General features: G+C 54.5%; 1 protein-coding gene across 3 annotated transcripts; it reads left to right on the top strand.

The window, feature by feature from the left end:
• Window positions 1-1,093: 1,093 nt before the first annotated feature.
• On the top strand, window positions 1,094-23,108 carry LOC113984873 (TRIO and F-actin binding protein). Of its 3 annotated transcripts, XM_039384899.1 has the most exons (19): window positions 1,094-1,274; window positions 2,596-2,729; window positions 4,280-4,720; window positions 5,502-5,634; window positions 5,996-6,976; window positions 7,249-7,341; window positions 12,650-12,706; window positions 13,056-13,124; window positions 13,571-13,660; window positions 14,508-14,617; window positions 15,066-15,630; window positions 16,229-16,339; window positions 18,320-18,467; window positions 18,972-19,083; window positions 19,558-19,717; window positions 20,063-20,176; window positions 20,486-20,572; window positions 21,422-21,585; window positions 22,304-23,108. In XM_039384899.1, exons 1-18 carry the CDS (start codon window positions 1,161-1,163, stop codon window positions 21,581-21,583), a joined length of 3,681 nt encoding a protein of 1,226 aa, XP_039240833.1. In that variant the 5' UTR covers window positions 1,094-1,160; the 3' UTR covers window positions 21,584-21,585; window positions 22,304-23,108. The 3 variants fall into 3 exon arrangements, with proteins under 3 accessions (XP_039240833.1, XP_027571060.2, XP_027571063.1); XM_027715259.2 differs by lacking the exon at window positions 1,094-1,274 and having other exon boundaries at window positions 2,640-2,729; window positions 3,116-4,720; XM_027715262.2 differs by lacking the exons at window positions 1,094-1,274; window positions 2,596-2,729; window positions 4,280-4,720; ... (1 more) ...; window positions 5,996-6,976; window positions 7,249-7,341 and adding an exon at window positions 8,938-8,948.
• The last annotated feature ends 4,499 nt before the right edge of the window (window positions 23,109-27,607 follow it).

Below are 27,607 nucleotides of genomic sequence, written 5' to 3'. Positions count from 1 at the left end.
GATGTTGGGGTGTTTCGTGTTGCATCCCTGGCAGGGGTTGCTTAGGCACCTGTCTAGCATTTTGTGTGAACAAGTCAGAAAACATCCCTCAGTGAGAGGAGGGAGGCTGCAAGACCAGCACTAGTGCAACTTGTATTGCAAATGAGTGCTCTGAGAAACAAAAATTATAACTTGATTTTGGTGTTGACGGTTGGCCCCAGTTAGTTTGGGGAGCAGCCTTTGGTCAGCTGCTCTGACCCGAGTGCCCATGTTTAGGGCAGCAGTGGCATGTTCACCCGCAGGGATGCTGGACTGACTTCCTGTCCTGTTGGTGCCTCCTCCGAACAAATTAGGCAGAGCCCTCCCAGCATAGATCACATCCTCAAATCCAAGGACTCACTCTCAAACCCTGCAGAACAGAGAAGGTGATAGTGGGCAGGATGCTTACAAAAAAACAGGACAGAAGTGTGGAGCCCAGCTGTTGTGTTAGCAATGCTTGTTGCCCTTCACAGTTTTCCAATCAGCTATCTTAAAGGTCTCAGAAATTTTAGTGGGAAAATTTTGGCACTGAGAGAGCTAAATACCACTGTGTTCCCAGCACAGCTCCAACAGGAGGTCATGCCTACCCACAGCACTTCCCAAGGAGGTTTGTCTAATCTGGGCTTTACCTGACAAGCACAAGTTTAGAAATAGTCTCAGTGGGTTTCCAAATTTCTTAAGCCGCTTATAGTCATCTCTTAATGGGCAACATAGTTAAGAAGAAAGGTTTTCTTTTTGTGACTTTTAACAGAGCTTCAAGAAAGAAAACTTCCATCAAACACAATAGCAGGTCATGCGCATCATTCTCTCTGTTCACAAGGACTCCCAAATTGGGGAATGTCACCAGTCATTTCAGGGTGCAATACCCCCTTCTAAAAGTGGTCCCTGCTAGAGCACACCCTTTTATTAGCTGTAATTATATGGATCATACTGATCACCTTGTACCTGGGTTCCCTTCGATTCCAGTATTGAGAGCTGAGAGCAGGAAACTTCAACCTGGGAATAACATCCCTGCTTCCACAGGAGCCTGAGGCTGGGGGACCCCAAGCTCTGGTCTTCTGCTGCTGTTCCTTCCTCCTTTTCCTCCTGGCTGCCCCCTGCCAGGAGCCCAGCAGCCAAAAATCTTCATTTGTTATGGAACCATGTCTGATTCAGTGGATGACGTGCCCTGCATGAACTTTGAAGCCAACATATTTGCAAAGAGCCTGTGTCAGCACTGTTTCCGAACTGCAGGGGCTCACCAGCATGCTACTGAGGTGAGCTACTCCATCCCACCTGGAGACTATGCATACTTCATTAAGGGCCCCTTTGTTCTCTATTGGGACTCCACCTATCTTTGTAGAGATGGAAATCCCTAAGAAAAAGGCTCAGCCAGAATTTCTAAATGTCCTGGAGGGAAAGCTGCATGGGGAGAGAGTCTTTCTAGGCACAGGAATCCCCTTAACTGTGCCTAGACTAAAGCTGGGAACCACCTTAGCGGGGAAGGGCTGGACACTGGGTGCAAGGGAAAGATCCTGGAAAGGAAAGCAGGGGTGTCACATGTGCAAAGCTATAAGGAGGGAAGTGGGGACTGGCAGAGCAAGGATGCACCCTGGATTAATCTCTGCTTGATGCCTGCTGGCATTTGCAGTTTTCCTCACCTTAAATATGGTCCTGGTCGATTTCCCTGTGGCCTCTGCTGTTGGCTTAGGGCCAGGGCTGAGTCCTGGCCCTGGGGCAACTGCAGTGAGCTGTTCCAAGCAGGGAAGGCATGAGAGGGTTGAATCTCATGGGATCTTGGACTCTAGATACCTTGATCCAACATGGTCCTTTGAGATGGGGCTGGACACACAAGCTACTTGGCTGTCTCCGACTGGGCAACAGCTGGTTTCATGTTCACAAAGGGTTTCGTGTTGTTTGCCGTCCTCCAGGAGCGACTGGCCAGGGATGATGAAATAGTAATGAGCCTCCCTCTCTCTTTCTCACCCTCTCCCTCTCTTGTCCTGGCCCTGGGCCCTCTAAGGTTACCTCAGCCCTCCACCCGCTATCTGCTCAGAGCTGTCACCTCTAAGTGAATCCCAGTGCAGGCGAGACTGCTGGAGGGAAGGCAGTGCAGACAGCTGACTCCCTGGAGCCTCCCCCACTGCTGCTCATAAGCCCTGCAAATAACGGGGCCAGGGAGGATGCTGAGATGCCTGCAAGCCCTGACAGAGGCAGAGGCTGGGACCACAGCCTTTTCTGCAAAAATTTTCCTTCCTCTTGGTTCCATTGACTCTTCCTGAGCTACCCTGGTGGCAAGGGAGAGCAGCTGCCAGCAGCATCAGCGTCAACATGGGGGGACAGTTTCCCTGAGCCCTCATCCACACATGCAGTCTCTGGGATGTCTGCAGCATTCAGCATCAAATAGGAGCTTGCTGGGCCTCTCTGGCCTCTTGGAATAGGAGAAAAATCTCAACGGTGGGCTGGATGAGATATCAAGAGCCCTGGAGGCCAGGCTGCTCTCAGAGGAGGTAGAAGAAGCAGGCGTTTCCGAAGGGCAGCCTTCATCCTCATCCTTGACACGCTGACAGCACCACTGCATCCCCTTCTTCCTCACAGGAGCATGCCGTGGAGGTCACAGGGCGTGACGCCTGCAGCAACCCAGATCCAGGAGAGCCCTGGGACGCCCTCCATATTTTAGCCCCACAGTGCGAGGTGTACGTGTGCGTGGGCCCAGTGGAGGGGACAGAGCGGTGAGTACCAGCTGGGAGCCGTGCTGCTCCAACCAGCCCCTTTGATGGGAAGAATGGAGGAGGGGGAGTGGGAAGCCGAGCAGGGGGAAACCAGACACCTTCTCCCTGATGCTCTGCACACTGGTGCCTGGGAAAAAGGACTGAGAAATCCCCACATCATGTCCTCTAACCATTCCTCTTGGCTGTCCCAGGAGAGGGCAGGGGGCCCCCTGAAAGAGTGTCCTCCTTCTTCACTCCCTCCAGAGCAAGGCCAGTGGTCCCAGGATGGGCTCTGCCAGCCTCTGCCCGTCCAGTAGAGAGTGAGCCAATGTGGCTTGGGCTGCCAGTGCTGCCACCTGCCCCTGAGCTCTGCTGACCACCAGCTGTCCTCTCTCCCTGCCCCACAGCTGGCACGAGAGCAGGCGATATCCCCCACTCAGCCCCGGAGCTGAGGGTGAGCACAGAGAAACTGGCACCGACCCTAGCACCTGTGCTGAAGCCAACTCCACGCTTGCCAGGGTGAGATGGGGATCTCTTGCGGTTTGGGTTATTCTGGTCTCCCCAGTCCCTTTGGCCCTTCAATGTCACTTCTGCTGGGCACATTCAGAGGGTTTCTGCGCACGCCGACAGGTTGAATTCACCCCCCTGGCTCTCCCGCAGAAAGAAAAAGGAGCCCATCATGTGCAGGGAGTTGGATTTGATGGTCCTGATGGGTCCCTTACAACTTGTGACATTCTATGATTCTAAGGTCCTGAGATGCAAGGGGGGATCAGCCGAGACTCTTAGTCTCCACAAAGGAGGCTCTCCCCCTAAAGAGCACATGAGATTCACTCTTGGATTCCCCCATGTGGACTGTCTATGCTGTTTCTTGTCGTTGTTGGTCTGGGGTCATCTTACACTCACGCAGCTGCTTTTCTGGTTCCTTTTTACTGGCAGCTTTGGGTTGAACAGGTTGTAACTTCTCATATATGCTCGTACATCCTTCCAGCCCACAAAAGTTACTGGTCCCCCTTGCAGATATCTGCCCTATTTTGTCTCCCAGGAAGGGGAAATGACCCGGTTGTGGGACAACACTTTGGGATCAGGCAAACGGGACATGATGAGCTACATGGGCCATAAGGAGGAGGTGCGGTCGCAAGCCCCTCAGGCAGATAGACCCAGGTGGGCTCAGCCCGTTCGCTCTGGATCCTGGGTAAGAACTGAAGCCCAGGGCTCTAGGAAAGAAATCTGCCCACTGAAAGCAGGTACTCTTGCTTGTTCCCGTGTGAGATTCTAGTTCTGGTTTGCTTTCTACCCAGGGGTCTCTGAAGTTCACAGTAGACCTCTATTGAGATTTAGCATCTCTTTATCCAGTTGTGGTCCCAGAAGGTGTTCGACACCTCCATGGGCACCATGTGAGAGTCCATCTCTGTGTGTGCTGACCACAAACCCTGGATCTCTCAGGTGTTCTCTCAGGTGTTCTCTGTTTGCATGGTTTGGCATGCCCTTGGCTCGCAGTGCTGTGTCCCAGAGCTCCCACCCTGCCTGGAGGGAGTCTGGGTTTTATCTCTCCCCTCCTGGACCATTTCTAGCTCTCCTCCGAAGACCTGCTTTGCCGTGGACGTGGTGGCATCCCGTGTCGCTCGTGCCTCCCCCAGTAACGGCCTTCTCCCCGTCCCAGAGCACCGTCCTGCCAGCCAGAAACGTGAGGAAATCTGGCCGAAACACCGGAAAACTGACCCTCCCTGGGCATCTACCCTGCCGCATGCCCCAGCAGGCTCCCCATCGGCCCGCAGCAACCCCTTTGGTGGCAGTGGGCACCCTGCTGGGTCTCGGGTGCGGGAGTCCCGTGGGCACCCCAGCAGTGGGGGCACAGAGGGGCGGCACGGGCTGGAGAGGCAGGAGTACACAGTGCTGGCAGACCTGCCCAAGCCCAAGCGCCTCGCACAGCGGGATGCTGTTGACCGCTACGGTTCCCGGACACTCAGCCCTGGCCGAGTGGAGGTGGAGAGGATATTTGGCTGCGAACGCAGGTGAGAAGCAACGGGACCCACAGCAGTCAGAGGGCCCCTCTCTGCTCTCATGGGGCCCCCACCTCCTCATCGCCATGCCTCATAGGGAGAGCAGGGCTAGATGGCAAAGCTCAGCTTTCAGCTGTGCTTACATTTCCCTTAAAGCAAGGATTGGGTTTAGGCTCAGCGCCATCCAACCTGGGGAGCTCACCCATTGTGGCAGGCATTGGAAAGGTGGAGCAAAAGCTGCACTGATGGAAGGGACCTGCCCACCTTCCTCATCCTCACAGTCACCTTCTGGAAGCTGGAGGATGTGCTGCAAAGCAGGGCTCCTCATGGGAAGAGGGAAGGAAAGCAGTGTTCCCCAGCCCCACTGTTCCCTCAGTACCTCCCCAGCGATCCAGCATCCACTGTAGATGCTGTTCAGGAAAGGATGAGGTATACCAAGAAGTACATAGTAGCTGGTTAGGTCTTGGCTGGAGAAGCAAGAGCAGCTCCAGTGTTGGTGGCATGGGGCAGGAGGGGACATAAACAGAGACTGGGGAAGTATCCTCAACAGGTGGGTGGGATGCAAAGGACCAGATGGAGGGAAGATGAGGAATGGTGTGAAGAAAACATGCGTGAGGCAGCAGAATACAAAAGCTGAGGTGGCTGAAGCGATGGGGACAGCGAGAGGTCATGGCGCACAGTGTCTGAGACAGGTGGAGGTCTGTGGGGTCAGGCTAAGGTGGAGCAGGATCTGCAGGGGCTCTGCCTCCAAGCTGAGCATGGTGACAGTTGGACAAACTGTGTGTGTCCACAGGAAATCAGAGACGCTGGAGGCCTTCCAAGCTCTGGAGGAGGGCCGTGTGGACCGGCTCGATGGCAAGACACCAGTGCCACTCAGCAAAGGCCACCTAGTTCGGAGGCAGTCCAGCCCCAGCCTGCCCAGGGAGGTGAGGCTTGGCAGGACTTCATCCCAGCTCTTCAAGCTGGGTTGCTTTCTCCAGCCGCATTTTCTTCTCTTTCTGCCACATGCTTCTCTCTTTCGTTCCCCTGCTCCCCCTTTGCTCTAATCCCAGCCCTTCCTTTGTCATAGACTGGGATCCTTGACTCTTAAATTGCAGGAGCCCTTTCACTCTTTGGGTGCAGGAGTCTTCTTTTCAGTATGACCTGGCTCCATGCATAGGGATGCAATTGCTCTCTGGGCAACCATTTGACCAAACCACCTCCCAGCCCTAATCCTGTCTTGTTCTGCTAACTAGTGTGGGTTTTTTTAAGAGGACTCTCTGCTCTCTCTCTCCTTAATGACCTTAGAGTCAGCGAGTCTCCTGGCACTTTGAGCAGCGCAGCAGAGACCCCAAGGAGCCCCTGCGCTCCCCCAGCCCAGCTCGGCACTCTGAAAAGGCCAGCAGAAAGCGAGGGGACTCCCCGTGCCCTGCCAGCCCTGGCTGGCTGGAGAGAGTCAGCCGAAGCCCACGCTCTGCAAGCCCAGCCCACAGGTTGGAGAAGAGGGTAGGGGAGACCGTGAGCCCCCCCTGTCGCTCTGAGAAAAGCTGGAGAAGCCGAGGGGAGCCTGGCCGTCCCCCAAACTCAGAAAGGGGCCGAGCCACTTGGCAGGCAGGGAGTACACGGCAAACACTGGAGAAGAAGAGCCGAGGGGACTCCCTGCACCCCACAGGTGTTGGGAAGGTCTCAGATAACAGCAGACTGAGCTGGGCAGGGCCACCCCCACAGTCCCTCAGTCCTGCAAGATGTATGGAGAGCACGAGGAAAAGCCAAAAGGAGATCTCCCCTCCCAGTTTGGTGCGGGGAGCAGAGAGGCAATGGGTGAAGCCAGGGGAGCCACTGCACATTTCAGGGCCCAGGAAGCCATCTGAATGTGGCTGGCAGAGCCTCCGGGAAAAGCTGACATCCTCCCAGCCTGGAAAGGGCACCAGCAGTGACTGGAAAGGCCGAGGCAAGCCCCTGCGCCCCACGAGTCCAACACGACCACTGGAGCAGGACTGGAAGGGTCGGGGGGATGTCCACCAAGCACAGGTGTGGGAGAAGGACTGGAAGCGCCAAGAGATGACCGTGTGCCATGCAGATGTGATGCGCCAGCTGGAAAGAGACTGGAAAAGCCCCGCTAGAGGTCTGGATGTAGGACTACGGCCAGATGACAGCTGGAAAAGGCCTGAGAGCCCAGCACAGCATCTGGAGGAGGACTGGAAGGGTCCTGAGCACACCCGAAACACAAACAACCCAGAGAAGCCATTGGAAAGTGACTGGGGGAACAAGAGTCTTCTCATTTACCATGTGAGTAGGGCAGGAGCCAGAGGTAATGGGACCGTGGCAGGCATAAAACTGGCAAGCACAGAGTGCGTGGGTCCCCTGGGTTGCATTCTGTGCATCCTGACTCCCTTGGATCCTCTGCTTCTCCAGGGGAGCTGAGCTGCCTGGCTGGCACTGGGAAGAGGGAGGATGCTTTCTCTCCTGGGCCATGCCAGGAGGCAGCAGATGCTCAGATCTGGGAAGCTGAGTTGAGGACTAGACCCTGATGGCTTCAGCTCCTGCTCTTTTCCCTGCAGCCCCAGCTGGGTGGAAGCACCTTCCCACTGCAAAGCAGCACCAGCTCCTCAGGAAGCCCGCAGCCACATTTGAATGCCAGTAAGAAGCACAAGGTAGGGGCCAGCCCCTGGGAATGGTGAGGAAGGGCAGCTGCCCTTCCTTGGGGAACACTGTGGGCAGGACCTCGGTCTCCAGCACTTGATCTGAGCAGGCTTAGCATGTTGCTGTCTTCCCATGACCTCCTGGAGACCATGGTCACTAATACTCCCCTTCACTGCATCCTCTGCCCATTTCTTGGGGAAGACAGAGGAAGGGGGAAGGCACTGAGTCACAGAGACTGTTTATAAAGCCAGAGAAGGGTGAGTAACAGGCTTAGGACTAAAATCTCAGTGTAGCTGCTTTCCTTCACTTTATTATTGCCTGGTGCTATGATGGCACCAAGGGTTTTACAGGGATGAAGTGGGCTTTAGTGGCATGAAAGTAGATATGGTGAATTGTGTTGGTGTTCCTGGGATACCAGAAATGGCATGAGCAGCTTTGGAGGGCTGCAGAAAGTGTCCCGGGAGCCCATGTAGCTGGCAGCTGCACCTGAGTTCCTGCCTCTGTCCCCCTCTGTGTGCATCAGTCATCTCGGCCAGGTTGTCCTCTGCTTTGTGCTTTATACAAGGACAAACTGCAGCCAGGAATGAGGCTGCCAAAGGCCTCTGAAACTGGAAACCGGTGACATCCCTTCCCTCCCTTCACTGCCCCAGGCCAGAGAGGAGCCCAAAGCCCTGAACTTCCTACGTACAACTAGGCCAGATCACCCTGCTTGTGCCAGGTTTCTTCAGCACTAAGCTCTGGGCCAGGCACCTTCTCTTTGCCTTGCAGCAAGCAGCATAGCCTCGGTGTGATTGCACAGTAGAGCCTGGCATTTTGTGATACACAGCCCCTGGCCCTTTTCCTTTGGGACCCTCTCTAGCAATTCCCCTTCCCGAGGCCAACTGCCTTTCCAGGAGCACCAGCAGCCCCCACATGACCTGCTACCACCTCTGCCAAGAGCCTAGAGGAGTTCATTTGAGGGGTCAGGGCATAAAACCGAGCAGCTTCAGGAGCCAAGGCAAGGACCCCACTGCGTGTACTGCTAAAAATCCCTGCCTGCGAAAAATCCCAGCCTGAGAGCAAACCCTGCCTGGTAAGGGCTGGGCTCCCGACGGTCCCTTCCCGGGGCAGCAGCGGCTCAGCCCGTCTCTCTCAGGGCTTCACCTTTGCCCGGGCCTAGGGGTCGGAAAGGCGACACTGCTCATCCCCAGCATCGCCTCCGTCCCGTCCCGTCCCTCACCTCCCGGAGCCGCCGCCCCTTTCCGTGCGGACCGGCGGCCTCGCCCGCCCCGGCGGCTCCATTGGCTGCGGGCGGCCGGGGCGGTGGCGGCGGCTGCCATTGGCCTGCCCGGGCCCTCCCAGGAAGTTCGGGAGGAGGAAAAAAAAGTTTTTTTGGGGTGGTTTTCTTTTTCTTTTTTTTTTTTTTTCCCTTCCTTTCCTTTTCCTTTTTTTTTTTTTTTGTTAAGAAAAAAAAAGGAAAGAGACGAGCGGGGAGCGCGGGGCGGGCGGCGGAGCGGGCATGGTGGGGCCGTGGAAGCCGCCCGGCCGCTGAAGCCGCCCCGCCGCCCTGGCTGCCAGCGCCCGGCCCCGCCGCGACCCCGGCCCCGGCCCCGCCGGCCGCGGCGCCCCCGCCATGACGGTGAGTCGGGACCGGCCCGCGGGGCTCGGGGCTTGGCGGGCGGGGATCGCGGGGGCTTCTCCCCCGAGGCTCGGGGCGCAGCCCGGGACTGGGAGGGGGCGGTGGGCCCCCAGCTGTCAGCCGCCAGCTCCGGGGGTCCCTCCGCTCGGGGTGTCTCTGGAGCCGCTACTCCCCGGGGGACTCTGGCCCCGGGACTCAAGGGCTGTGGCGGTGCCTCCTTGGCTCCCTTTCCCATCCCCGGGGCTCCCCGTGGCCGCTCGGTTCCCGGTGGGCACCACCCCACCCAGATGAGCGGGAGCGTGGACCGGGCTGAGGCCGGGCCAGCTCACCGCACCGATGACCGCAGTCGGACGAGAAATTCGTATCCCTTCGGGAGTGGGGAACTCCTGCTCCCTGTGGGAAACAGATGCGGTTTGGGGCAGGGAACATCCCGCCCCTGGGGCGAACCTTCCTTGGCACAGGCGGCTGCCGGCCGCGGGAGGAAGGATGTTGAGCAAAGTGGGGTAATGGAAGTGACAGGCTGGGCTGTGCCCGCCGGCGTTTCGCACGGGGACGGTGGGAAAGGGAGAGCCTGTCGCCCGCTGGCCCTCGCTGCACGTGTAGGTTCGGGAGCTGCATGTGTGCCCCAGCCTGGAAGCGATTTTGCTTTCACCAAACTGAGCTGGAGTGATTTTGCTTTGTGTTTTGGCCTGGGGCCCGCGCCTTGTGGAGCGGGTTCCCTTTTTGGAGGAGACTCTCTGCTTTCCGGGAGGCTTGAAAGCCCCTTGCACCATTTCCTGGAGATGACAGAAAGCAGTGCTCCAGGACCTGGGGTCCTGAGGAGCCTTTGTGAGCAGGAAGAGTAGGAGGCTGGTGATGGAAGGAGACATCTGATTATCCCGTTTGCCCGCTCCGGCACTGAGCCTTCTCAGCCTGCCACAGCCTCTTCTCCACTTCTCCATCTCGGCGCCTTAGTACCACCCAGGAGCCATTCCTTCGCTCCCACCCTGTCCCTTTTCCTTCTTTGGTGTTTACATTCTTTAGATACTTAGAGGCTGTTATCACCTCCCCTGTAGCCCTTCTTCAACCAGAGCAGGCAACTGCTGCTCCTTAACCTGCTGTTGCAAGCCAGTCTTTCCAGATCTCACCTATGTCCCCAGCTGCTTGAAACCCCCTCCAGTGCCTCCGACTGGTCAGCTACAGGGCTGAACATAAAACCTCTGACGGGTATGGATGCAACTGGGCAAAATTGCTGCTGCCACCTCCCAAGCCAAAGCCTCACCATCTGCAGCCCCGAGCTGCGCTGCAGGGCCGTGCATTTTGCTGGGGGTGCATCCTGCCACATCACTGCGTCTCCGGCACCCGGATCTCTCCCAGCAGCTTGGCTTTCCTGGATGTTTCCTCCTCCCACTGTTGGGCCATTTCCTCTGAGGGGTTCTATTTGAACCCCGCTCTCTTCTCTGCCAGAGTCCTGCACTTTTTATGCTGGATAAGGAAACTGGATTTGGCTGTGGGGAAAGGAAGAAAAATGGCTGTAGGCACTTTGAGCATCAACTGATGCCTCAACTTATTGTACTGGCCCCACTATGACAAGAATAGTCCAAAGATGATTCTGTAGAGCTCTGGCTCTGTGTCTGGGGCTGGCAGGGAGAGCAGAAGCCCTGTGCAATTCATCTGCCTGGGAGAAGCCGTCCCAGGGGAATTTTCTGGCCTCAGCACTGTGTTAGGGGCAGTGGTTCTGGCAGGACTTTGTGGCAGTTTTTCCAGTGGCATACATCCCATTAATATTAATTATTTTGGCACCTAATGCTTTGGGATTGTAACTCCTCAATGAGACCCAGCTGATCCATACGACAGCCCCAGCCAGGAGTCCTTTCGCTCCCTCTCTCCCTATATTGTTTTTCCGCCTCTGTGGAGCCTGCCCATCTCTCTTCTGTTGAGTGCACGTGTCCCAGGAGGGAGGAGGTTGCACTTTGATGTTTTGCCTCCTTTCCTTCCTTCCCACTGCTCTGAGTTTGGAGTTGAAGTCACCGGATTGGAAGGAATAACGGGAAAAAGGGTGGAGCTGCTGCCATGGGGAAAGAATTAATTTTCAGGGTGCTTTCTCAGGGCAGCAGTGAAGCCACCAGGATGTCTGTGTTGATGGGGATGCATGCATCCCCCTCATCTCCTAGCTGCCAGCAGTGCCTGTCACCTCAGCAGGAGGTGAGGTTTGGGAGCCCCCTGTGTCCTTTGCTCTGGTTTCCCTCCCTTTCAGGGAGCTTGGGACTGCCGGATGCTTCTGGCCAGGCCTGAAGCTGTAGCAGCCACTGACCCTCCCCTTGGCATGTCTCCCTGCTGCTGCTCAAACCAATAGCTGGAGCGCCAGGGTGGGCCGGCACATTCTCGGCTCTTGCTGCCCCATAACCTTGGGTGTAACCCAAGAGCAGCAGCTCAGGGAGATGAAAGCAGGGCAAGCCTCATCCTGGCTGGATGGCCAGGGAGCTGGGCTTGTGGGGCAGCTGTGGCCAGCCACTGGGCTTGTTTAGGGAGTATGAAGTGGCCACCCCTTCTCACTAGCTCAGTCTCAGCTGATGGTTGTGACACATGGGGACTGCTGGTGGCTTCCCTGGGACTGGCAAGTCTGGTGCTGACACTTCTCCTACACTGTGCCTGCCTGATTCAGCTGCAGAAGAAGGGGCAGGTTGGCAAACTCTGGCTTCTCGGGGAGAAGACATGTTGGACTGAGTTCTTTGGTGGTGCAACTTCCTTGGAGCCAACAGCACTGGGAGGAGGGACTGGCTCAAGCCTGTTTGGCTGAGGGCAAAGCCAGGGACAGAGGTTCCCCTGAGTCAGCTCCCTGGTGCTCCACCTTGGAAAGGAGATAAACTGGTTGGGATGCTGCACCAGTGGCATGAGGTTGCGAGGAGGCAGGGAGTATGGGGAAACTCTGGCATGGGATAATGGGGGTGAAATTCTCTTTATCCTCATCTTCAGTAGCTGTGGCTGGGCAGGAGGCAGCCTCTGTAGTTGGAGGGGGCAGGAGTTGAATAAGGGAAGGGCCCCCAGAATCTCAGAGAGGGTTGAGCCTTGGAAGGGGTTCAGTCTCAGACAGGACGAAGGATCAAGCACCGGTTGTGGCTCTGACTTCATCTCTTCCCTGGGGCACATCGTTTAAAGGCAACATGTTTTCACAGCTGTTGAATTGCCTCCTATACGTTTTTGGTGAGGGCTGTTTTGTAGAGAGCTACTCGTCTTTAATAACTGATCAGTAGTGAAGTTACTGGAGGGACATAGCTCTGGGGAACAAACAGACAGGGTTTGGACAAGGTGTGTCTGGTTCTTTGTGACTTTGCCTCCATCTCTGAGGCAAGCCCCATCAGTGGTGGTGGAGCACTCCCTCCTGCCCATTCTTCTTGTCTCTGCCTCCCCGTGTCTGAATAAATACCTCTGAGGCACCTTGTGGAAACCTTCCTGCTGCATATTTTCCTTTTTTTTTTTTTTAAAACCCCTTTCCTTATCTCCTCCTCCCTCTTACAGGAATGACTACCTGCTGCTGAGAGCTATGCCCAGTTCTCCTTTGCTATCAGGTCATATACCCCCATGAGTTTCCTAAAAACTATGCCAGGATATTCCCATTGTTGTTCTGTCACTGGGGACTCGCCTTCTACCCCCTGTCATAAAAAGTGTTTTTGTTGGTCGCTCCAAGAGAGTAACTCTCTGTTTTGTCCTTTTCTCTCCAGCCGGATCTCCTCAATTTCAAGAAGGGATGGATGTCCATCCTGGACGAGCCGGGAGAGGTAAGCCTGAGACATGAGTCTGCTTCTTCCCCTACCCCTCGCTGCTAGAGATCCCTTGTGAGCCAGCTGATTTCCTTCCCCCATGCTTGCTGAGGTCTCTCCTGTTGGGAAAGGCAGTGGGAAACCTTTGGTGAAGGTGCCTCACTCCATGTGTGGATGCAGAGTTTCACAGAGTGTCTCTCTCCCATCTGAGGAGCACGAGGGGGATCTGGGAGGGAGGAGGGAGAGGAGAAGGCTGAGAGGTCATAGCGCGGAGAGTCCCTCCCTGTTCCTACACTTTTCCTGGTAACTGCCTATCCGTTTCCCTCCTGTCTTTTCCCTTCCCTCTCCCTGCCTGATCCGCCTACAGTGGAAGAAACATTGGTTTGTGCTGACCGACTCGAGCTTGAGGTATTACCGGGACTCGAACGCAGAGGAGGTAAGCATGGCCAGTCTTTCTCCAGCCCTTTCTTCCTTCCTGTCCAGGGGGTAGAAGAGCACAGCCCTGGTGTGACCAAGTGTGCTCCAGGGAGAAGTGGCAGTATCGTGTCCTCCTGAAGGACACTGGAAGTGGCAAGCTGCTCTTTGCCAAGGGGTGATGTGGGGTGGTGAAGTCTGGGGGGACTGCTGGTGGTGGGAGGTGAGCAGAAGGGCTGATTCTGTGGCTGGGCATTTCTGATGCTCTCCACCCTGCTGGCTGCCCTTGGATTAGAAGAGGTGTGCTGTAAAACTGAGCCTGGGTTCTGGAGAGCTGAGCCTGGCTCCAAGAGAACTGTGGGGTGAAGACGGAGGTGGCCCGCACTTTGTTTAGGGTGCTGACAAGTGATGGAGGCTTTTTCAAAGCTGAGTGAGCACTGATGTCCTCGCGGGTGGCTGTGCTTGCAGGCTGATGACCTTGACGGAGAAATTGACCTCCGCTCCTGCACGGATGTGACAGAGTTTGCAGTGCAACGCAACTATGGCTTCCAGATACACGTGAGTGTCTGGCACTGCCTGGGCACAGAGCAGTAGCACCAAGGGATGCTGGGTGGGAATGTGTGCTCCCTCCCCATGCCAAGATGCTGAGAGGCAATTCGAGCAAATCCTTTGCCAGGATGGTGGCCCAGCAAGGCTGGTTTGGTGACACATGGGTGGCAGTGCTCAGGGACACAAGTGCTGCCCGCCTGCAAAGGAAGGAGAAGAAAGAGGCTTTGCAGGGCTGGCAGAAGGCTGTGCTGGAGGCAGTCCACGAACTAAGCTAAATGCCAGGAGTGTTTAACTGACCTGTTGGCCAAGACAACTTCTCAATAGCCGCAAGGAGGGAGTGGCGAGCACTACAGACCTTGGTGTAGCCTGGCTCACTGTGCTCTGAGTGGCAGCCTGTACCCTGGGTTCAGCCCCAGTACAGTCCTGTCCTTGGCTACTTGCTGTAGCAGCAGGAGGCAGCTGCTAAGGCAGCATAAAAAATGGTGGGTGCTCAGGACTGTGCACTTCATGGTCTGGGTTTCCCTGTGGTCTGCTGCTGTACCCCAGTGCTGGCATCCAGCTCCCAGCACCTGAACAGCTGGATTGCACCAGCATATATTTGGCTCAATGTGCCAGCAAAGTTTTTTTTGCCTTTGCTTGGAGATGGTCTCATAGAGGATGTGTAACGAGCTTCCCCTCAAGCAGTGTGTCTCCTCTCCCACCCCTCCACGTGGCCACAAGAGCCTGAGACAGCAGATGGCCTTTCTAACACTGTTCACTACCTGTGGAAGTGGGTCCTGTAGGTCTCAAGGAGTGAGTGGGAGCTGCTGCATCTCCACTGGGCACTGATGGGCCCTCTGTCACCTCCCTCTTGCAGACAAAGGATGCCGTCTTCACCCTGTCAGCGATGACCTCGGGCATCCGGCGCAACTGGATCGAGGCCCTGAGGAAGAATGTGCGCCCAGTCAGTGCTCCAGATGTCACCAAGTAAGAGCTGCCCTGTGCTGCTTCTCCTCTTCCCACTTGCTGCCCTTCTACCCTGGCAGACAGGGACTAGGAAGACCCCTCTGGAAATCTCATCACTCCCAGATCAGCCCTGCTCTCTGCTTCTCCTGAAAATGGCTTGGTTACACCAGCTGGTGACAGGGATTGACAGCCCGATGGCTTCCTGTCTTGCACCTGCTTTTTGCCTCGCCACATCAGTTTAGACTGGTTTCTCCACCAGCATAGCTGCAACCGGGGTCAATCTTCCCCACCCTGTGGAGGAACCTATTTCCCTGAGGGATGGGGTGCTAGAGGCCCAGCTCCATGCTCAGGGTGGGGTTTCATAAGGCTGGGCTGAGAGAGGGCTGAGCCTTGGGCAGTTGGCAGTGCCTCTGCTGGCATCCTTTCCCAAACGGTGCCTCTGCTTCACCAGTTGCTGCTCTGGTTTCAGGCTCTCTGACTGCGATAAGGAGAACTCCTTCCGTAACTGTGTTCCCCAGAAAGGCTCACTCCGGATGGAGGAGCAGCAGCGGCCAGGCTCGGGCTCGGGCTCCGAGGGGAACTCGAAGGGCAGTCACTGGAAGGCAGATGGGCAGCGCCATGCCTTTGATTATGTGGAGCTGTCTCCCTTGCCACAGGACCCCGGGAATCAGGGGTCCTCACAGAGGACAAAAGGGAGCTTGAGGATCTCCGACCGAACTCCCAAGTATGAGGAGCTGGAGCGGGATCTGGCCATCCGTTCGGAGGAGAGGCGGAAATGGTTTGAGACCCCTGATGGCAGGGTCACAAACAGCGATGGCCCAGCAGGGGACTCTTCCCGCAAGGTCGGGGAGCAGGACCTCCCCCCTCCACCACTTTCAGAGGAACAGCGGATTCGTCTGAATGAGGAGATAGAGAAGAAGTGGCTGGAGCTGGAACGCCTGCCTTTGAAGGACTTGCAGCGAGTGCCCTTGACAGCACTGCTGAACCAGAGCAAGGGGGGCCATGGAGACACCAACGAGGCACTGAAAAAGGAGGTAAGAGCATCCTTCCTCTCTGAAACTGGGATTCTGGTGGCCCCTTGGCATGGTCCCTGGCAGCAGGAGGCTTTGCAGAAGAACAAGGCAGAGGTTCAGGAAGATGTTCATTCTTTCTGGCTCCATTTGCCACCTGTCAAGTGCATGGATGCTTTTGCAACATGGTGAGGCCAGAGGCCTGCTGTCACACACCTGGAGAGGTTCCCCAGACCACGTTTTGGTTCAGGATAATTTATTTGTTGTCACTGTTTGCATGGAATGTTTTTCCTCAGGACACATGCACAGCCTTTCTTTGGCTGTTCCCAAGCCTGCAAGCACTTCACCTGACAGTCTTTGAAAGGAGCCATGCAGTGGTGGTTTCCTCCACCATGAATCCACCTCTGGAAGCTGGGATGTCTCCTCCCTTTCTTACTAGCACTCACCAGGCTGGGGCTGGCTTTGCCAGTTTGGTCCCTTGGCAGGCTGCCAGGGAAGCAGACGTCCCCACTGGCCATGCATGGCCCTTCCCATCCTTAAACCCAGGGTTTGGATGCAGCGTATTGGTCAGACCATGGCACTTTTCTACTCTTTGCTGACCATCTCTCTCCTCCCTCCACAGATCCAGTCACTGCGGGCACAGCTGGAGTCCTGCCGGGCCAGAAATGAGAGTCTTCGAGAGGCAGCAACATCCCAGGGAGACAGCCATGTGCCCCGAGGGTACATTTCACAGGTGAGCAGGATGCAGGACACAGGACCCTGGGATCACTCCCAGTACCAAACTGGGAATTGTTGGGACTCAGCTTATTGCTGAGCAGGTATTGCTAATCATTGGGTTGTCATGGTGACCCTAACTGGGCCCATTTGTAATCAATGTTAATTACATAAAGGCTGGTGGATGTTGTCTGGCTTTAAAGGGACCAGAATTATAAACAAAGAGAAGAAGAGTTAAGGGAGAGGTGCAGGATCTGTCCCCCACTTTGCACATGCATACAATACTGACCTGGCTTAGGCTGGGGGGTGAGCTCGTGAGCGGGTCAGCAGCTTTCTGCAGAGCCTCTGGTGCATTCCCCCGTGGTTTGCTGCTGTGGTTCTTGCTAATAGGGGCTCATGAGTGCCTTTTAAAAGCAGTCAGTCAGTCCCTGGGGAGCTCTAATCCCTGTCAGGACCGCTCAAGTCCTGAAGGTCACTTTGACAGCACAGGCCATTTGTTGAGGACGGCACGTGGGAGAGCTGCTAAGCAGAATTTGCTCATGCTTCAGCCTCTCTCTTTGCTTTGTTTATTTATTTTTCCCTCTCACAGACTCATCCAAAGTAAGCAGGGTCACATCCCATAGGGATTTCCTGTGGGGAGGCTGCTGTTCTACCATGCAATGGGGTTTTCAGGATGTGCCCTATGTGTTGAAAGATGCCGGGATGAGGAGGTTGGCAGGGCAGGAAACTGGAGCTGGCTAAGTCTGTTGCAGTGGGTTGGCTGTACCTAGCCCAGATAAAGAAACCCACAAGCCCTGTGGCACACAGCCTGGACACTTACCAGTCTCTCTGTCATCTTGATTTAATATTTGCATCTCACAGGCCTCTTTATGGTCAAAAAAAGCAAAAGCAGTGGGGAGGAGCTCCCTTATCTTCCTAATAACTTTTCTCAAAAGGCCAGCATTTCACATTTGAGGCCAAAATTGACCTTTCCCCAAAGGATTTGTTCTCTCTGCCAAGGGTTGCAGCCAGTCCGTGGACAGATCACCAAATTGATTCCTTACCTTTTCCTCTCCTTTGGTTGATCTGTGAGCTTCTCTCATCTCAGTAGAGAAGAGTAGCCAGCAAGGACTTGCATTCATACACTTGTCTTGCAGTGTCCTTTGTATCAGCCTTTGCCTTAGTCCTGGGTGAAGGAATGGGATGGCAAGGGGCTGTGGGAGGATGTGATGACTTCCTAGCTCTCTGCTGTTGTCTTTGAGCCCCAGGCTTTTTAAAGAAAAGGCATGGTTTGGTGATGAACAAATACTTTTTGAGAGGCTTGGGGTGGTGCTGGAGGGGGAGCAGAGATGTAGTGCCAAGGTGGGAACCGCTTTGCTTTGCTCTATCTTGAGTTAACCACAGCACTCAGCGTAGAAAGAACTATCCCCTTGGTCTCAGAGCTATCAGAAAGGAGGGCGATTTGTGTGAGGAGGATCCCTAACCATTAGGCTGTGGGGAGGGCTCTTTCACAGCCTCTGTCGGGCCTCAGGGCAGTGCAGAGTGTCACTTTTCAGGAGAAGAGGCTCAGTTTTCATTGATTCCGGGAGATGCTGCTTCATTTAAAAGGCAGATACTGAGATGCAGTTCCCTCTGTTGATCTTCTTCAGCCAGGCAGTGCAGCCTGGTGGAGGGTCAGGACTGTGGCGTTGCGCGTTATTCCCAACTCTTGGCCCAAGAGGGATGTTCCTGTCTTGCTACTTTAGTTTTAAGAGCCAGAGGAATGTTTCTTCCTCTGTAAAGCGTCAAGGGGTTGCAAGATGTGTGTCCCTCTCAAATGGTTGTGTTCAGAGATTAAAGTGCTACTTCACTTTCAGAAGGAAAAGACCCTCCTGGGAAGTAGCCTTACTTCTCTCAAAGTGTCCCTGGACTTGGGTGAGGTTTGCAAAGGCAAACATCAGCTGAGCCAGGTGCTTGTCCTGGCCCAAGCCCTTCTGTCTTCCTTCCTGGTCTCTCAGCCCTCCTCTCCTCCACACAACAGGAGGCCTGTGAGCGTAGCCTGGCTGAGATGGAGTCATCCCACAAGCAAGTGATGGAGGAGCTCCAGAGGCACCACCAGCGGGAGCTGGAGCGACTGCGGCAGGAGAAGGAGCGGCTTCTGGCAGAGGAGGCAGCGGCGACAGCAGCAGGTAGGAGCACGCGTCAAGCTGTGCCCCTGCTCAGCTGGGTCCCTCCCACCTCTCCCAAATGTCTCTTGCCAGAAGCCAGTCACTCCAGTCATCTGGAGCTACTCTGTTGATCTTACTGGTGTGAGACCGATGCTTCTTGGAGCATGAGCTTTGGTGCTCCTTGGACCTGTGGTGCTGGTGGAGATGGCATGGTAAAGATACTGCAGGAAATGGTGTCTTGCCTCTGTGGATGGGTGGGAGGGGGCCAGCGCTTTCTTGTAGGTGGACAGGGCTGACAGAGGTGGTAGGAAGTTCCCACATTGTGTTAGTCTCCTTGGCAGCATGGTGATCCTGGGGTTTGGAGAAGGTGGGGGCTGTCCTGAGGGCAGAAGAGGAGGAGGGGGAATCTGCAAAGATAGATCTGGGAACTTGCAGTGGCAAGAGCTTAGCCAGTTCCCTGGTGTGGTTTCCCCGACTAAAGCTGGCACAGCCTGATCCCCCATCTCCCATTGTCCCCCTCTGCAGCCATCGAAGCGCTGAAGAAAGCCCACAGGGAGGAAATGAATAAGGAGCTAGGCAGGACACGAAGCTTCCAGCAATGCAGCTCTCTCCCAGAAGCCCTCCAGAAGCAGCACCAGTAAGAAAGCACCTCTCTTGCTCCCCTTTCCCAGTGATGCTGCCTTGTGCTAGTGTCACTGTACTCTCTCTGCAGCTCTAGCCCCCAACTGTTCTTCCTGCCACCTCCCCAGTTCCCTCCTCGGGGGTGATGGGTACCCAGTGGTGAATCCCAGGGCTGCTGGAGCTGTAGAGCAGGGAGGTTTGTCTCCTACTTGGTGCTTTTCCCTGTAGCACTTCCCTCTTCCCTACAGCTTTTTCCCTCTATTTTCTTTATGGAAAGCTCCTAGATATCTCCTGCATGTCTTGAAGCTCCTGGAAGCACCACACTCAAGTGTGGGAGTGTGGAAACTGAAGCCTTGGTCCACAGAGAACATTGTCGTGTGCTAATGACTGATGTGGGCAGAGGCTGGCCATGGCAGGGGGGAGGGTGATGCCGGTGGCCGGGAGCTGGAAAGGGTTTTGGGGCAGTGATGAGCTGGTGCCTCTTTGGCAGGTTGGACGTGGATTCCCTGAAGCGGGAGCTGCAGGTGCTTTCTGAGCAGTATTCCCAGAAGTGCCTGGAAATTGGGGAGCTCACCCAGAAGGCAGAGGAGCGGGAGCAGATACTGCAGCGCTGTCAGCAGGAGGGGAAGGACCTCCTCCGGAAAAATCAGGCAAGAGAAGGGCTTTCCCTGCTAGCAGACACTGTGAAGCATGTTTTTCCCTCACACAGCACAGCCCCTCTGTTAGAACTCCCCTATTTTTTCATATTTCTTCCCTTCTGAGATCTTATTGTCAGAAGAAGATTAAGAATGAGAGATTGTAGTTGGGCTTGTCATAACTGTGGTGTTAAATATGGCAAATGTATTCTGCAGATTGTAGATGCTGCTTTCAGCTGTGGACAGGGAGTTACAAAATGGTGTCTAAGCTGGAGTAGGGCTGGAATGAAGATGGAAGGGTCAGGACAGTAGAGAGGCCTGTGCCATGGCTACTCTGACATCTTTTGGCTTTGGCTGCAGGAGCTGCAGACCCGCCTCTCGGATGAGATCGGGAAGCTGCGGAGCTTTATTTCCTCACGGAGCTCTGGAGACCGCTCTTCGCACAACAATGAGCGGAGTTCCTGCGAGCTGGAGGTATGGGGGTCCCCCTGGCTGCCCCACTGCCTCCATCCCTACCCACTCTGGGGAATCTTCTCCTCTCAACGGTTTTGGCTTAGAGCAGGTGGGGAGTGGGGTGCCGGATGGAGCAACGGGGATGGTGCAGGAAGCAGGAATGCAAGCTTCCCCTCTGCCGCTCTCTCAGGCTGTTTGCGCCGTTTCCTGCCCCAGCCCTTCTGGTCCTTCCTTCCTTTCCCACCATCGCGCTTGCGCCAGGGCCTTCCAGCCCTTCCGAGATGGTGGCTCTTGAGTCACCTCTGGTTCCTCTCCCACTTTCTGGCCCAGGTGCTGCTGCGAGTGAAGGAGAACGAGCTCCAGTACCTAAAGAAAGAGGTGCAGTGCCTCCGGGAGGAGCTGCAGATGATGCAAAAGGTGGTGTTTTCTGGGAGTTACTGGGAAATCAGCAGGAGAGGGGAGGGAGGGGGGCACCAGGGCTGCATATCAGCAGGGTTCAGCTGGGTTTAATGAATGCTCAGGACAAACCCTCTTGTGCTCCTTGTCGTTGCTGACTGCAGAGCACATAGCAGCTCCAAACAGCATGGGCTGGCATAGACTTACCTTGTAGAAGGGAAGTGTCACAGAGACTTCACTGCTGGTTTACCCAGATATAAGCACATACAAGCATGGACAGGCCAGGAGCCCTTCTTTTCCAAGTGGGAAACCTGGATGAAGCCTGCCTAGCACTCTGCTTCCCTTAGTTATCCCCTCTCTGGGTGGATGTATTTCCTTGGGTGCTGTTTCTGGGCGTGCTGCTCCCTCCACTGGCAGCAACTCATTCAGAGGGATTTTCAAAGACCCTGCCAAAGGAGAACCTAAAAGAGGCTTTGAGATTCAGTGATGCTCAAGGAGATTATAATTTACTCATGTAAGTTTTTTGCCATATAAGCAGCTGGGCCCAACTCTCTCAGTGGCCTGCATCCCTGGTGGTGTTTTTTTTCCCATATGGCTGCTCCACATGTACACAAGCCATGGTAAAGCCCACATTGCCTCATCAATCTGATGCTGCAGATCCCCACTGCTGTGGCACCAGAGTCTCTGCCTTCCTTCCTAGCCCAGGTTTTGCAAAGTGCTACCTCCATGCTCATCTTCTGAATAGTTTCTGCATGGCCCCGATTGGGATGGGCTTCAAACCCAGGGCTAGCTTTCTGCTTCTCACCTGCTGGGCTTGCCTCGCCGCAGCCCTCCCTAATATCAGCCCAGAATCTCTCCCTCCCTTGGCAGGACAAGAGATTTGCCTCAGGGAAATACCAAGATGTCTATGCAGAGCTGAATCACATCAAGGTGCGCTCAGAGCGAGAGATCGAGCAGCTGAAGGAGCACCTGCGCCTGGCCATGGCGGCTCTGCAGGAGAAGGAGTCGCTGTGCAACAGTGTCGGCAAGTAACGGTGAGCACTGAGGGTGCTGTGATGTCCCCTGCGGGTGCAGCTGGCTGAGGCTGGCTGCTGCACATTGACAGGGCGATGGAAGCTGCCAGTTTCTACTGCTCCACTCAGTGTTGAAACTTTAGGCTTAAACTCTTCCTTCGCTGCTTCTTGCACCCCTGACCCTCCTGTTGTCCCTGACATTCTCTCAAGGGCTTCAGCCCCCTTTTCACTGTGTTGCTCTTGATGCAGCCAGCACCAAGTGCTGCTCAACCAGGCTGGATGTGGGATCCAGCTAAATGCTGGCCTTCGACCTGTGGCTTGGGTGACAATGTGGGGGCAGTTGCACATTCCCCATGTAAGGCTGTGTTTCTGCTCTGTTCATCTTTGAAGTGGTTTCCCTATCACAGAACGGAAATTTTAGGTCTACATCAAAGCAGCCCTGACTAGACCCAGCCCTTCTCCCACACTCACCTGCAGATATCCCTGCCGTGGCTGGGGAGGGAAGCAGGGTGACAGGAACAAGGGCATCCTGTTGTCCGTACTGCTTCTGCCCTTGCTTGGATGCCATGGCCATTGGAATTGGGGTCACCTTGTTCCACCAACGCTTGCTGATGGGCACTGAAATGAGTGGGTCTGTAGCAGGGTACCAGACAGCCATCTCTCCAGGGAGCAGAAAGGTCGGTATTTCTGTGCTCAGTGGAGTCTTTCTAAACCATTTCTGTTTTGTCTCTCTCTCTAGGTCTGCTCTACGTTTGTTATCTGTTCTAGTTTTGTATTTGCTCCATTCCTCACTTGTGGGGAGAGGGAGGTTGAATCCCATCTGTTATCGCCTTGGCAAGGAATCCCACACACCCCCAACCTCCTCACTCCCTTCCCAAAGCTTTTTGGATGAACCCTTTTTGCCTGCATACCTGAGCACATTGTTTGGACTGGCTCCTTACATGCACCTTCTTCAGGATTTTTATATGTGAAAATTATATTTTATAGAGGAATTTTTCCCCACAGGAAGAAGGGGAAGAGGAGGAGGAAAACTTTTACTACATCACCAGCATTTTTCTAACCTGAAAAAGAGAATCTGGTTTTTTTTCCCCCTTCCCCAGCCCCATTGCTCCCAGCCCCACAGCCACCTTTGGCACGTATTCCCTCTCTTCCAAATGTCTCCACGGTCCCCTGGGATGTACGGCAAGGACCATGCTTCCCCTCCCCGTGCCACCCCCCAGGACCTGCGGAGAAGACATGCAAGCCATAGGAGGGAGATGCTGGGGCCACCTGCCATGGATGTGCTTGCCTGGGACATTTGAAAGAGGACACCTTGGCAAGAGTCCGCATGATCAAGCTCTCTCCGTATCTGCCCTTTTGGCTCCTTCAAGAACCCGCCTTGGCAGGAGCCCAAAGCCACGAGGCTTCTCCTTTCTGGAGAAGAGGAGCTGTGAGGCTGCTACTGCACCCGCCGGAGCCAACCTCCCCAAGGTGGCAGCTGCTGCTGCTCTGCTGCACCCTTCAACTTTTAACTTAATAAAATCTTCCCCTTTCGCTGAGAAAAATGTGTTCCTCGAGGGGAAGGTTTGCCATGTGGCCCTAATCCACAGGGGTGAGGGGAAGGGTAATTTCAAGGTTTTGGGTCATACTGACCAGTTGCTTCCCTCCCTCAGGGTTTGGTAAGGGAAAGCAGCAGGAACGCACCCAGCCCCTGGCTAGAGAGCGAGAGGAGCCCTGCAGTGCCATTATCCAGATGTTTTCACCTTTGGCTTTGAGGGGGGAAGTAATCTGCTTCACCACACTGCTCCCAAAATTCCACATGGACTCTCAGCCTCATGGAGGAAGAGCTGAGCCTGAGCTCCATTAGTAAATCCAGTTTTGGGAGGGCACATGGAGCTGCAAATTACTGGCAGAGTAAACAGTATATATAGGTCCTGGGGGAGATCAGAGGGATCTCAAATGCTTTCCTCCTCCTCTTTTTTGGATGAAGCATATTACTTTTTTGTCCCAGTGGAGAACCTGAGGGTGACTATTTCTTGTTCAGCCCCATCCCAATGTAAACAGGAGCTATTGCCCAAATAGGCTGCTGGCAATTACAGAAGAGCCCCAATTGCAGGTACATGCTGGGGCTGGGGGCAACATCTGAAGAGGGGAGGACGAAAGGGTCAAGGAGGATTCTTGGATAGAGGCAACAGATATGTCAACTGGGAGGATGGAGTACTGTGAGACATGGGGATGGAAGCACAGTGTAAGAACGTGGTGGCAACCAGAATGAGGGTAGTTAGGGCAGCACCCTTTCCTCAGCATGTGATCACCTTGCCATGGTATTGGCATCCCTTGGGGCTGGGGTGTGCAGACAAATAGAGGCCCACTCTTTCACCAAGAAGGGCTACGACAACTGCTTTCCCTAGGTAAGGCAAGCCTCTTTGTAAGTCACAAATTCTGGTTAAATTGGGTGGCAGGCTTTGGTCAAGCGCACAAGGCCCTTGGGCAACCCAATGGATGGTGCAAGAGTCCAAGCAATGAGCTCAACTCCCCACTGCACCTGTGGAGCACCAGGGCTTGCTATAGGTGGTTCTTGGCCTCCTGCCCTTGGCCTAGAAACCCTCCTGTCCCTGCGCTGCTCAAGATCCAGGCTTTTTCCTCTGCCTCACAGCAGGACATAGCTGTTGCCATTGAGTTTGGGATGGGACAAGCATTTGGCACACAGGAGGCTGGGATGGGAAGGAAGGCGAGAGGTGATAGAACAGGTCAGGGCAGCTGCTTCCAGGCTGCAGGGCTTGGTCTTGCCATGGAGATTGGTAGGAAACAAATAAGGAGAGAAAAAAATGGGGTTCAGAGCACAGTGTGGCGGGTTGGGGGATGCCTGGGAGGTTTTTAGAAAAAAAACAACCACCAAAACAACAGTCTGCATGGTTGTACCTACATCTGGGAGACAAAACCCCCAAAAGTGGGACATGGGGCAAGCAAGGAATGAACTGCAAACTGCTGTTTTGCACAACGCTCACCCACCCCTTCCCTGAAAGTTTGGTATCTTGTGTTTGGGTTGGTTTGTTGGGGCGGTGTGTTGTTTTCTTCTGCCTTTCGGACCAGGGCTGCTTAACCCCGATAAATGTGTCGTGTAAGCACAGGCGAAATGTGTGGGCGCGTGACATGTGGTAGAGTTGTCCCTCCTTGAGGCTCTGCGGCTGCAGATCAGCCACCAGCAGGGCACGAGCATCCCGTCATCCCAGGGTGATGGGGGACTCCGCCTCCAAAACTGGCGCAGCGTTAATCAGGCTGCCCCTGTCTCGCCTGCGTCGGGGCGATATGGTCACCCTGTCGTCTGTGTGTCGTTATCTCCTGAGTGCAGGGGAGCCGGGTGGGGGAAGAGTGGCAGGGAGAGGAGGTGACCAAAATGCCCGTGGATGATAGGCATGATGGCCGGCAGAGCCCCAAAAGCATCCCAAAGCAATGACTGTACCCCATTCACTTGGCCCCAGCTGGACTGTGGCTGTGAGAAACGTCCCAGCCTCAAGCACAGGGAAAACCTAAAGCTGTGCAGCACTGTGGTTGCATGAGAGCCAGCATCCCAGTTCCCACAAGGAGCTTGCCCTTAAAAACCAACTCATAAATCTTTTAAAACAGTGGTAATAAGTCCAGCAGCCAGAGACAATGCCCCTTTGCTGTTTATTTGCATCTTTCAAGCCTGCTCTGCCAGTAGCACTGGCCAGGCTGAGCGGTTTCATGCTGGGCTGACCACACTGCATTGTATGTCGGGGGCTCAGGGCTGAAGCTCTGATGAACATGGCTGGAACATCAGCCAATTTCCCAGTTTTGCTATTAAAAAAGGACAGAAGCACTTGGATCTGACTGCTACCAAGACCAAGTCCCACTGCTGGTGATTTTGAGTCTCTTTGAAAATGGAAATTGAGTAAAATGAGACGTTGTCATTGGCAATAATCTCCAGAAGTGCCTTGGTGCGCTTGGATGCCTCTGAACAGCTGTCCTGCCCCTACAAGGCAGAGGCTGTTACCCAGCAGATCTGTAGCACATCCAGTGTGGACAGTTTGACCATTTAAGACAAAATTTGCAGCTGGAATTGTGTAAATCCCCATGGGGTCTGGCTGAACACAGTGCAGGGAGGGAGGAGAAGGTAAATAGGATTACAGAGAGGATTCTTCTGCCAGGCTCTGTCCTCTGGAGTTCGTCGGAGAAGTGGTATTTCCCAATCTCTGCTGACTGATGCCAGAAATGGGAGGCACAGGAGGCTTGGAGTGGTTGGGTAGCTTTTACTGAGGAGAAAAGTGACTGCAGGGTGTAACCCACCCTGTCCTGGGCATGGTGGCAGGTTCCTGTGGCCAAAAACACAGGCATGAGCCCAAGCTGGCATGAGTGGCCCATGGTGTGAGTGGCCCATAGGAATAACTTTTCCTTCTGGATGAACCCTCCTGTGCTACCTGCAGTGGGGTGCCTGCAGTGCTGGACCCCACTTCCCAGAAGCAACAGGACTTGCATTGCTCTGCAGCATCTGCATTCCACCTCCAGCCTTGACATCCTACCAGGGACTGGAAAATCCTCTCAGTCTTGAGCAGTTCGTGTTAAGGATGCATAGGTAAAACAGTGCAAGGTTCAAGGGGTGTTTTCCAGCATCAAGTGGGGTGTTTACGGGTTATTTTGACCAGGTTACCCACCATGTACAAGGCCAACAGCAGCCTGATGAGCTGTGACCACCTGTCTACCTTCCCTCCAGCGGGATCTTCCCTCTATTTTGACTGCCTAAAAGTTAGGGAGCTAGTCCGGATGAAAGGGCCAGAACCACCATGTATAGGGGAGAGGGTGTTTGTTTGCCAGCAGCGGCACCCGCCGGAGGAGGCTGAGCAGCCCAGATCAGCTGCAAGAACTGCCCAGGTGAACAGCTGAGATTAGACCCCTAAGATGTCCAAAGTTAGGTAAAGCATCTGCCCCCTCCCTCTCTGTCTCCTTTCCTCCCCTCCCTCCCTCCTTTGCCTCCACATCACTGCACTATATAGATAATGACTGCCTGGGTTTTAAGGCTGGAGGTTATGTGGTCAGACCATGGCACTGTGCCAGCCTCGGGGGCCAATTCCTAAACCCCCCCTAAACCTTCTCCTCTATCCTCAGAGCTTGGAGTATGGGTGAGCTGCTTCTGACAGTTAAAAACTTGGATGCAAATAAAAGCAGATGGTGCCTTATCTGCATGTGCCTGGGTTGCCTACGTGCAGGCAGCCAGTGCTGGCAGTTTATTCCCAGATAGGAAAAATGAGACGTCCTCTGGCCAGGCAAAGTGTTGTACAGAGGCCACCAGAGCCCCCTGCCCATGCTCTCCATATGGGATGAAAAGCCATGTATTCACTAGGTCTTAAAACAAAAGCAAACCTCAGGGGAGGTGAGAGGGTGGTTATTTCTCTCTACCATTAGGAGCAATTTGCTCCTTAAAAAGGCCAATGCTGAGAACCTTTCCCACTCCCCAAATGAAATGGGGCATGTGAAGCTGCACCAGGGAGGGAGGCACAAGGAGATGCCCTCGGTGGCCCTTCCATCTGTGGGAAAGCATCAGAGGCCCGAGTATCTCCTCCCGGGCTAGGCCCTCACACAGTACTTGTGTTCTCCAGGAAGAGAGTATCAAAGACTTCTATTCTATTTCTATCTCTATGTAGTGGTAGGACAAGGAGGAACGGCTCTAAACTGAATGAGGGCAGGTTTAGATTAGATGTTAGGAAGAAAATCTTTACTGTGAGTGTTGTGAAGCACTGGAACATGTTGTCCACAGAAGTTGTGGATGCCCTATCCCTGGAAGTGTTCAAGACCAGGTTGGATAGGGCTCTGAGCAACCTGTCTAGTGGAAGTTGTCTCTGTAGGAGAGCTGGGACTAGATGATCTTTAAGGTCAGATCCAACTCAAACCATCCTATGATTCTATGATTCTATTTCTAATTTCCATTATCTCTATTTCTGCTATTTCTATTTGTTCTATTATTTCAATTTCTATTATTTTGGTATTTATATTTTGTATTTATGTATCTATATTGATTTTTATGTGTACTTCTGTGTGTCCCTGGCTG

The sequence above is a fragment of the Pipra filicauda genome, unplaced genomic scaffold (genome assembly GCF_003945595.2).
Source record: "Pipra filicauda isolate LSUMZ 115617 unplaced genomic scaffold, ASM394559v2 scaffold384_size681814_pilon, whole genome shotgun sequence".
In the NCBI taxonomy this organism is placed as follows: Eukaryota; Metazoa; Chordata; class Aves; order Passeriformes; family Pipridae; genus Pipra; species Pipra filicauda.
Note: the sequence above shows the minus strand (reverse complement) of the source record. Positions and strands in the feature narration are given on the sequence as shown.

Excerpts from the sequence above, each read along its gene's own strand:
- LOC113984873 (XM_039384899.1), top strand. The coding sequence starts at position 1,161 with ATGTCTGATTCAGTGGATGACGTGCCCTGCATGAACTTTGAAGCCAAC. Across the intron at positions 13,125-13,570 it reads GGGACTCGAACGCAGAGGAG|GCTGATGACCTTGACGGAGA; the intron begins GTAAGCATGGCC and ends CTGTGCTTGCAG. Across the intron at positions 19,084-19,557 it reads GCCCTCCAGAAGCAGCACCA|GTTGGACGTGGATTCCCTGA; the intron begins GTAAGAAAGCAC and ends CCTCTTTGGCAG.